At 39.9% G+C, this 11355-nt stretch overlaps 2 gene segments (V, D, J or C); both read right to left on the bottom strand.

The window, feature by feature from the left end:
• Positions 1 to 2943: 2943 nt before the first annotated feature.
• Positions 2944 to 3506, bottom strand: LOC129676863 (T cell receptor delta variable 1-like). The segment is given in 2 exon segments: positions 2944 to 3260; positions 3458 to 3506. Coding segments are annotated over 2 exon segments (366 nt in total).
• A 5846-nt stretch (positions 3507 to 9352) lies between these two features.
• LOC129676868 (T cell receptor alpha variable 23/delta variable 6-like) lies at positions 9353 to 9948 on the bottom strand. The segment is given in 2 exon segments: positions 9353 to 9741; positions 9897 to 9948. Coding segments are annotated over 2 exon segments (441 nt in total).
• Between the last annotated feature and the right edge of the window lie 1407 nt (positions 9949 to 11355).

Here is an 11355-nt window from a genome sequence, read left to right as displayed (position 1 = left end):
TAAAGAAACTAATCAAGAGAGAGGACTCTGACTAAAATGCTCAATCCCCATTCTGAAAGGATTCTGTTTTTTTTAAGCCAATAAAAGCATTCAAGACATAATAATTTTGTAATGAACTACTTTCCTTTTCCTCACTTGGAAATGTGTGTGCTAGAGCCTGATCTTCAAAGGAAAATGGAAAGATTTAGACCACGTCTTCCCCAGTGGTTGCCTTTGAATAAAGACTCTCAGGAAGTGCAGGGCATCACCTTGCTGGGATGTGATGGGACAGCACTATGAACAGACAGGGCAAAGGAAAGGGACACAGGCCCTTAAAGGGGAATGTGCCCTGTGTGCTTCTGGGAAAATCTTTCCCTCTGGGTCCTTATACATCACAGCATGGGACTGCAGAGAAACTGCAGAGAAACTGCTGAGAAACTCAGCACTGTTAACAGCTGAGTTAATGATTTTTTTTTAATCAGTTGCTCCTTGGGCAATGTGTATTTAGGCTTGGCATCCTTTTCTCATTCCCTTAGGTCAGATGCAAGCAGTAATCTCATCATTACTGAGTCATTGGCCACCCTGCTCCAAGCTACCACTGCTCATCAAAAACAAAGAAACAAAACACAAAGCAGAAGAAAACCCCTACACATTAGGCACTGCTTTTGTGCTACATTCTGGCTGATATTAAAGAGAGATGCTATTGAGCTAGAAAAAGCTGTGTCTCAATCCTGAACACCAAAAATGAGAAAAGTAAGAGCCTTCATACAAGGTTATCATGTCTGAGTTGGATTGTGAAATATGTAGTCTTTCATATATGTTAATAAGTCAATCATCTTTTTCTCAGTAAAACCTTTCTTTTCTTCTATATGGGGTTCATTGGCCTTTTTCTTCATTGCAAAAATATTTTTTAGTGTGCCAGTGAACTTCCCAGGTAGAACAATTTTTGTTTTTTTGTTTTAGGCAGAATGTAGCTGTTATATTGAGTGAATTCAAACTGGCAATCCTCTGTCTCACGTGCATAGACCACTTAAGACAGCAGACAGATGCCACCCAATCCAACTGAGGAAACTTTAACAAGGACAATTGCAAAGAAGTTCATAGGATGTTAGTGATATGTATTTACCTTTCCTTAAAATTTGTTTCCCATGCTGACTTTTCTGGCTATTAATGAAGTACCAGACTTTTTTTTTTTCTCAGAGTAAAGAATTTGAATTTTACATTTGTTAACAGATTTTGGTTTTTTGCATTTAATGATTTCTCTAAGTAGTTCTCAAGCCTTGCCTTGCCTGCCTGGAATTCTCCTTCCAAAATCAGAGAGGTGAACTTGCAGAAGTCCTTAGTAACTTTGAAGATTCGTTTGCTGGGTTTTTTATGTAGGAGAATTTGTTAAAATCACAGTGAGGCAATGCAGTCTCAGATCCTTACTGATTAGGGGTCCATGTGACATTTCATGTCATTTAGTGTTTATTTTGTTGCACTGAGAGTGCCATAGTGCCATGCACTAACATTTCCAGGGTCTACTCTCTATTTTTATGTAGTTGTTCTCTTCATGTTTCTGTCTGGCTTTGGTCAAAAATCTAGTCTTTTAAATATGAGACTTGCTGTGTCATGTTTACAGCTTTCATTTATTTGGCATGTTGATCTCTAACCTTTGACTACCAGTTTTAGATGTTCTTCTTTATGAAAGATGCTTCCTGGAGACACAAATAGTTGGCATTGTTTGTTAACCCAGACAGTTATTCTGTGACTTCTATTTGGTGACTCAAAGAGATTTCTTTGAAATGGGGGCTGGAACTTAGACACACTACTTAGAATTATTTGCTATATTTGCAGAAGAATCAGATTCAGTTCCTGGCATTCCATAGTAACTCATTCCCTTCAATAACTCCAGTGTCAGGGAATCTAATGCCTCTTCTAGCCTCCATGAAAACCAGACATGCACAGAGTACACACCTGTACATGCTGGCAAAACAGTTTACACTCATGTTATAAAAAATCTTTAAATACACATTCAGAAACACATTTCTCAGCATTTCTTTCCCCATGTCATTCTGTTTTGGGGTGAACATGGAAAAAGCAACATTAGAAGACTTAAAGCATAGGTGATTTTTTATATTATATGTTGTATAATTCATATTATAGCTCTACAGATTCAGGCTCCAAGCACATATGATGTCAATGAGGTGCCAGCTCCATTTACCATTAACCCTCTATTTCTCACTTCTATAGCTTCTATTTGTCTTGGGTCATCTTGTGTATCTATCGTGTTGGCAAATGCGATGGCTTCTGAATTTCCCCAAAACTAGAGAGACTGAGGTGTGGTAGGTCATCCTTCTAGACATCAATTATCTTCTGGGTCTCACTGTATTTTCACAAGTCTCAGTTCACCAATGTGCTGCCCTCATGCAACTGTCCTTCCCAATTGCTGCTCTAGCTGACCTCAGTACCTCAGGCTCAGTACAAGATACAAAAACAAAGATTTGTGGGGATAACCCAAGAACCTCCAGTATTTCAAGTAGAAAGTCCTTATGATCTGTCTCTGACCACTTTACTCATGATGGCTCTGCTTCTCTGATAGTAACTTCACAAGAAAATTATGTTCTTTGCTCTTCCAGATAACTCCTCTGAGGTGTGTGCTGTTGCTAATATGAAGAGAAACTAACACTTTAAATTGCTGTGATGCCATATTCCCAACTGTAGAAAATGCTACACATCTTCTCTGTGATCTATTTTTAACTAAATACTTTCAAGACAAAGTATTAAAAAAAAAACACTCATCATAACTGTTTCTGAATTGCCTAGCATCTGGTTTTACTTAGAAACACACTACTGATGCAGACCACAGAGGAAGCATCCACAGTGAGACTTCTTGCTCAGCATGTACAGGTGTGCTTCTCAGCTGGGCTCCTGTGATGGCTGTGTTTAAGGAGCCCCAGTTTTTGTTCAGCTTGTGCTGTCACTTCAAACACTGTGGGTCAATTCACAGAGTGCACAGAAATACATCCCCGAATCTTCTAGCTGTAAGGCTGAAATGACAAGGCTGAAGGACTTGGCTGATCTCTTCAACGTGACAGAATAGCGGCCATTCCTCTCATTCTGAAAAGAAGTAGAAATCTGTCGAATAAGGAAAATCATCTCTCCAGTAACAAGCTGCTTATACCAAAAGAGTTGGTAATTGTAATAACTTGTCTCATATGAACAGTCCAGGGTGACTTTTTCTCCGAACTGACTGCTTGTAGTTGACTCAACCTGAGTGACTTTCTGGGCCACATTGCACCCTGCAAAACAACCAGAGGAAAGAGTAAACAGCTTATCCTGTGATAGTGTACACAAAGCAATGTTGGAAGAGGGCCTTGTAAGACCCAAAGGCAAACTTAACTGAAGACATTTCTGCTCACTGTTCTCCAGTCCCTTTTCCCCCTCATGTCCATGTAAAAGGCCATAATATTCTCAGCTATACATGAAACACCCATACCAGAGAAGGCCAAGGCCACCAACACACAGAGCAGGCTACAGGGAGGCATGTGTCCCAGGTCCCTCTGTATGAGTGTGTCAGCTCTGCCTCAGCTCAGTGTTCAGTGTCTGAGGGCCAGGCAGTGAGCACGTGAACCTCCTGTGTTTCTGACATTGCCTCAAGCAGGAAATGTGGTTTTGTGTGATCACAGGCTACAACCTACATGCGCAGAGAGAAAAGGGTAGCTCACCACAAGCCTCTACTTGCTTTCTTGTCTTAAAAGGAAGCTTGAGAAAACCCATCCCTGCTGAGGGGGAAGTTGCTTTGCACGCCTGGGTGTTATTCAGGGAGATAATTTTGGGAACCAAAGTCTAATCCATCATGAGCCATGTGTGACGTGCACCTGCCGATCATTGTCTATGTTTACTTCTCTCAATCCATTGTCTCATTGTCTGGTTAAGCTTAATTAAAAATAATAAAATCCTCTTAGAGTCCTGAATTTCCCTGTGAATCACTGGTATCTGAAATAGTCCTCCTCATTTTCTCAGTGCTAAATTCTGCAGTTACAAAGCTAGATTTAAAACATGCAGTAAAGGGCATCCCATCAGCATTCCAGAAGATCCCCGTTTGCTTATGTTCTGGGAAATTGTAACAGGAATAAAATATTAGTCTTCAGGATCTAAGAAGACATTCAGTATGTCAGTTGACTGCTATACATCATGGTTCCTTATGTGTGGATCTCCAGGACCCATGTAAGAATCCAGACTGTGGCTGCCCCTACAGTCTGAGCTCTGGGAAATATAGACAGGAAGATCCTGGGGTCTCACTAATCAGTCAATCGATGAGCTTCAGTTTAAGTAAGACTTCCTACAAAAATAAATAAATAAACAAAGTAGAAAGAAATAGAGAGAGATACCCAATGATGATCACTGGTTTACACACACACACACACACACACACACACACACACACACTCACTCACACAGTGGGGTGGGGAGTTACAACCCACTGCTAAAAACAGAAAAAAAAAAAACTCTTTCAAAAGTTTACCATCAAGTTGTACTCAGAAAATGTGTTCTGTTCTCTCCACACAGAGAACTCTGCTTAAGACATGTCCTAAAATTTGCTATACCATTTTACTGTCATATTCCATCTCACTTATTAAACTTTCTGTATTTAATTTAGAAACCAGTCTCATGATAAGCTTGCCAGGTCTCTCTGTGTCTTGAGAAAATTACATGTTCAAGATACATATAACCTGTAAGCATTAGAGTCGTGTTACCACATGAATTTATGTTTGAATTTATTTGTGTATGGCTATATTGCCTATTAGAATGTAGCTCTTTGTCCTTGATTTGCTTTCATTATCCCAATGAAGGAAATTACCCAAAAGGCAATCAGAAGAGAAAATACAAACAAGGTCTCCGAAAAAGCTCCAGTTCATTCTATGAGGAAAAATAGCAGATCAACATGTTTGTTGATAGCATGGGAAAAATAGCAGGGACTAGTTTCTGGTATCAGAGTCACATTCCTCTGTCAATTTCACTGCTTATTGCTGAGAGCCCATGCCCTGGATTTCTCTCTGTTGCTAAGCGCTAAGCAGGAGATAATGAGAGCCACAGCAGCCTGGACAGCACAAGGTGTCAGAGCTGTGCCCCTGCTCTAGATCTCCAAGAGTGAGTGGGCACTCTACAAGCTGCATAGACACAGCCTCTGAGATGTGTCTTTGGAGTACACTGTGTTTAAGTGCTGAGATGGACAGTTGGTCAAATTCTAAATACTGCTTTGTCTTTCCTGTGATTTAATTGATAGACAGTGCTTCCCAGTGAAGATAAAGCTTAAGGTTGGTGGAGAGATATCTCAACAGTTCAAAGCGCTTGTTGCTAATAATAAAGACTGAAGTTCAAGTCCTAAGACACATTTAATAAGCTACATATTCTGAAAAACCTGAAACTCCAGCTTTGAGTGCAAGGACAACAGCTTTTGGCCTTTACATGCACACAGATGTGTCTACCTATGGATATATACAAGTTTGTGAATACTCACACAGACTTGTGTGCTTCCAACCACCTCACTCACACACACTGACATAATAAATAAATAATATAAAACATTAAAAAGAATGAAGCTTAGTATTTAAAGAATCCTAAAAAGAGATCAGTTGTTGAGGAAAATGGGGATAATTGTGAGCTTATTTGAAAGATGGCAGAGAGGTCAATACAGAAGAAGACAGAGAGAAGATAAATACCACTGAGTATGTTTGAAATACCTTTAAGTGTCCTGTCTAGCGGGAGTTCAACGGGTTCTTATGGAGGAGTAAAAAGAATGGGATAGACAGAGACAGGAAAAATGGAGACCAAGTCAGTTTGTCTGATCAAGGCCTCATTTATTTGAAATTTTTACACAACTTATATAGGGAGAAGGCAGGAAAGGGAGGGAGGCTAATTTACTGGTGCAGAAGACAGCAAGTGTGCTTTCATGGCTTGAACATTGCACCTGCAAGATACTGTAAGGATCTTTCCTTAAGATATCTCAAGGATGCTCCAAGACCAACAAGCAGATGTTCTCACACGAATCTTTCACCTATGACCTGGGGTCCTAGTGCAGCTGTTGGTAACTTTTCCACTAATTGGCTTTGTCTCCACTAAATGGCCTTTGCTCACTATTTGGATTTGACTTCAGTAACTAGCTTTGTCTCCACTAAATAGCTTTGGCTCCCAGCATTTAAGGATATTTATTGCTTCATGTACACCTGGAATTATATTTCATATATATTTTTAATGAAGTTATACCACTTGGGCTGGCAATACCCCTCTCAAAAGAAGGATCATCTAACAAGAAACCAAGTGCCAGGCATCGGAAACCTCTTTTCAATATGTTGACCAAGGGAATCCAAGAGGCTCTTGGAAGAATGCTGACTATTGCTGTTGCCCTGGGTTGTCTCTCAGAGATCAAAAGTTTATCTCATTTGAGGTGACTATATACTTTGGACCAAGACTTGAAAGACTGGAAATGGATTTGAGGTAAAATTCCCATCACTGACCACTAGCTTTTATATGTGCTGTGCAAGTTGCCAAAGGGGGGAAGCATTCAATACTCCTATCTTGATGTGATGCTTATGAACCAAAACCATGAAGAGCCCTGAAACGTGCTTGTAAAGATGCAATGGTGGCACTAATAACTTGGCAGTAACCAACAGGGCTCTTATTAGACTTATGGCCCACTCAACAAGAGGGAAATAAGGCTTGGTATTAGAATTCTGCTAACTGCTCAGACCTAGTGACATGGATCTTTGAGGAGAATCTACTACTGCCACTTTACTAAGATACCACACTTCTTAACTATAGTCAAAATATTGACTTATGCCTATAAGTAAGTATATTTCTCATGCCTCTTAAGAAAGCTTTTCTTGGCAGCATATGGAGACCATCACAGAAAATCACAACTGGTCAAAATACAGAAAACAACTGATTATGGGAGGTTCACCCCCCCCCCCCCCAAAAACATCTACAACAAGACTCCCAAAACTAAGGCTCAAAAACCATTGAAGAAAGCACGGCACCAAGAAAATAGAAAAACAAGAAGACCAGGAAGTATGTTGCAAGAAGGTCTGCTAGAAATGATAGTGGAGCAATACCTTTGACACCACAAAAGTATGTCTGCATAACAAATACTGGGCAATGATGATACCACTAGACATGGAAAATTGTATCTGGACTGCTACGCAGTGGGTTTCTTTTTCTCTCCTTTACCCTTTACCACCCCATTTTCTTCATTTCTTACAACCCCATAACACTTGATAGAGAAAAACTGATAGAGGTGAAAGTGAACAATGTCATCATTAGACTTCTTCTTGCTTATTAGGAGTGTCAGGTTTCCTTGGGCAAATTTGATCTACTCCATCAGGATACCTAACTTCTTCTTGATTCTTTGTATACCACTCCTTGACAAACAGCATCAACAGCATCCAACCACCAAACACACAACAGCAGCAGCTCCACCACTTGTGCCCCTAACATTATAAATCCTCTGAAAAGTTCCTGGAATTTAAAAGTTGACACACTCACAGAAACTATCTGCAGCTGGCAGAACCACACCCCTGCTAGAGCATGAGGCAAATCATAGTCACCTTCTATGATGCAGCCTCATATCTGCACACCTGGGATTAAAACAAAAACATATTCCTATAATGTTTTTGTGTGTTTTAAGGAAAATTTTTACTACAGAAATGACATGGGGCCCTGTACTTATACAAGGAACTACAGACAACTAAGTACTGCTGAGAGCCAGAAATGGTCATGCCCAGGGAAGAGCCCCGATGAATGATACAATAGCAAGTGGTCAGCAATGAAATCATGTGCACAGAACCAGCTCTAAACAGACTCAGAAGGTTGTATTTACATAATTGTGTGTGTGTTTGTGTGCATCTGTGTAAAACAACAGTAATCATAGAAAAAGAGGCTTTGCATTTGAAATTATTATTGGAGAGCTTGGGAGAGGCTGGAGATAAAGAACACATAAGGGGTTTCAGGAATGTAAAGTAATATGTAAAAAGTGATGTAATTATATTTCAACCAAAATAAAAACAATATCATAAAAATATCAAACTCAATAATTCAATTTGTGATAAGGCCTGAGTGGCTTTCTCCGAATAAACCAGCATTCAGTCTTTAGTTTTTTATTGTCATAGTAACTTTGTAACATTTGTTTTGACAGTGCATAGTAGTTATTTCTGGCACAATATGGCATTTAACTTTAACTTTCACCTTCTTCAACTATTTTAATTCATATTTAGTTTGTATAAATATTGTTTACTTTGGTCAATATGTCTGGACCAAGGTCAGGGTGAAGGAAATACCAAATGTGTTCCCAAGGCAGATGTGACTGAGAAATTCTAAGCAGAAACAAAATAGAATCAGGACAGGACAGCATCACCCTAGCCATGTCATGGTTGGTAAACTCGGTGTCCCTATATTAAAGAAAAGAGTTTTTTTTTCCCTTTCTCAACAGGTAGCGATCACTACCTGTTAAATTAATACTTTTGTTAATATAACATTTTAATGAGAAATTTCCTTTTCTCTAAATCCTGCCAGATCAGTTTTGTTTGGTTTGGGCATTTTTTAATTTAATTGAACTTTTGTTTTTGTTTGTAGGTGTTTCATTTTTATTGTTTGGGGTGTTGTGTTTTTGTTTTTGAGAGTGAGGAGAAAGAGCATGAAATTGGTCGACAGGATGAAGGAACGGTAAGGCAGCAATGACTCTTAATGTATTGCTTGTATTCACACAACTTCCAACAGTTCTGACCCTGGTTTTATTGAAGATAACACATGATCACATCAATCTTGGCTTCTCTTCAGAGACAAACCATGAATTCTCACCCCAAAGCACTGTGACTTCAACATCCCCAAAGCATCAGCTCAGGCAAATAAAATCAAAACAGACTTGTGAGTCTGAAGTCTCTGTTTGGGTCCTGGAGAGCCATTGACCACAGCAAAGGATTATTGTGATGACACAACTCTATGGCAGTCTTCAGGAGTCTGGGAAGGAGAAAAACAAGAGTGAGGAGCCTCTGTAACCAGATGTTTAGCAATGTCATTCACTGGCACTGGAGTGTGCCCATGTTTGATGCTATTCTGCAGTTGTTATAGTTTTCATGAAAACAAAACCCCTTTCTAAATGACCTTTCATTCACAATACTGTGGATATGTGACCATTGCCTAAAATAAACAATTTTCTCTTCAGACCCTGAAGGAATGAAGACTCTTCTTGACTATATGCTGGAAATGCATCTGATGAAGAAATTTATGTCAAACCTCAATCTCTAAGAGCAGAATTTTCTTGATAAATGCATGAAGACACCCAAGTGGTGACGACTGGGTTATTCTAAGTCAACTTGTTCTCACTTTCCCTCAGTTCTCAGCCCCACTGCAGGCTTTGCTGGAGCCTCAGCTGCAGGTTTGGGTCTGGGCTGCAGGTGTCTGCGAAGCACTGTGCCCTTGCTGCACAGAAGTAGGTGGCTGAGTCTCCAGGCTGAGAGTCTGCGGTGTGCAAGGAGAGCTGTTTGTCGCTTTTACTGAAGAAGACTGTGAATCGTTCTTCTTCCTTTTTATTGGACACTGAAAATACGGCTATGAGGAGTGCAGGGCTTCCACCAGGGAATTGCTGGTACCATGGGAAATAGTCAAATGCGCTGTTCTCATAAGTGCAGTTCAGAACTGTGGTCCCTCCTTCCCAGACTGTCAGAGATTGGGGACTTTGTCTCACCTGCTGCTGGTCACGTCTTTCCTTCTGCTGGTCACTCACCTCTGTGCAGGGAAACAGCAAATGGTGTTAGGTTCCTAAGGATGTACTATCTGCTGATGGTTTCAAGACTGATGACTTTGTCTGGTGCCCCAATTCCCTCCTGCCTCCAAAATTAATCACATATCCTGGGATATGTGGTTTCTCCTCCATGACTCACCAGCTAGGTGAAGGCCTAGGACAAAAAACAATGCTTTCAGGACCTTGTCCATTCCTCCTAGACTGAAGCTTGGGAAGAACTCAGGTGGCCTTTTCTCTCCCACAGAACACTGCAAATTCACAGGCACCTCAGTTCTTTCAGCTGGCTCCACCCTTCACAAACACTGCCATCTGTAGGAAAGTGGATAGTATTTAAGGACATGATGTTAAGGAAAATAAAGCAGACATGTAGAGATACACAGTATGTATGTGTTCTCATCCGTACAAACAAATGAACAATCAAAAAACAAAAGAAAAAAGGAGTAAAGAAAAAGAAAGTAAACATGATTTGAAAGCAGAAGTTGGACAAATGAGTAAGGGAAGAGGGAACAGGATAGAGGGGAAAGGAGAGGACAAGAGAGAATGAAGAAAAGATGAATATGAGGAAATTGTCACATAAGCATACATTACAATTTCACAACAAACCCACTAATTTGTACAATTGATGTGTGTTGATAATTTTGATAGTGTCATATGCCCTATGGGAGAACTGACTACAGTAGTCTTCTGAATGGTTATAGTATGAATCCAACTCCTAATGTCTTCGCATCATGTCCACATAGATGAATGGAGCTCTCAGTCCTCGTTAGAAACTCACTGCACTGATTAGCCCTGCGCCCACTGTCAACCAACGTGCAGAGTAGAAGAGTGTGGGATAGTCAGGCCTCATGGCACATATCTACCACATGCTCTCCTCAAGAGATTCAGGGATCATTGCAGAAGAAAAGTCAGTGTGGGGACCAGAGACAGTAGATGACTACAGGAAACAATGTCGTCTGGATACAGCAAGGCAGCTGAACTTATGAAGGAGCAGTTTTGTGACAGTCTGCACAAGGCCTGTGCAAGCTTAATGAAGACAAAATGCTAGCATGGACAACAAGATTAGCATTGATACATCAAGTGTGCTTAATCACTGAGCTGTCTTTTCAGTTCCAGATCATTTGGGGTTTTTTGCATATATTAACAAAGTGCATTGAAAACACACAATGAATTATACTATCCCATTGCCAGCTAAGGTTGTGAGTAAATGAACCAAGAAGTATATATGCTCCATTCGCTTAAATTTTAAATCTTATAATCATTTGTATGTGTCCACTTACATAAGTCCATTTACAGAGAAAAATTTATTGAAATTTCATTATATTCTTGTAAAAATAAACACCAGGTTAATGAAATGTATCTAAGACTGTACCTGGAAAAGGTTTGGTCTTCAGATCAGTGAGGAAAGGTAGAAAATATTCTGCATCCTAGACAGCACACACACCTTCAAGAATGCAGCATTTTGACTGCTCTCATCCCCAGTTTACATGAACATTGAGTATCTTCCTTATATGTAATTTCATAGATAAAATATACAAATTTTAAAATCACTTAAGCTTTCTCTACTGATATCAACAAGGCATAGAAGTGGAAGCAGAGAA

Source organism: Psammomys obesus, unplaced genomic scaffold, assembly GCF_907164565.1.
Source record: "Psammomys obesus unplaced genomic scaffold, mPsaObe1.curated_primary_1811, whole genome shotgun sequence".
Lineage (NCBI taxonomy): Eukaryota > Metazoa > Chordata > Mammalia > Rodentia > Muridae > Psammomys > Psammomys obesus.
Note: the sequence above shows the minus strand (reverse complement) of the source record. Positions and strands in the feature narration are given on the sequence as shown.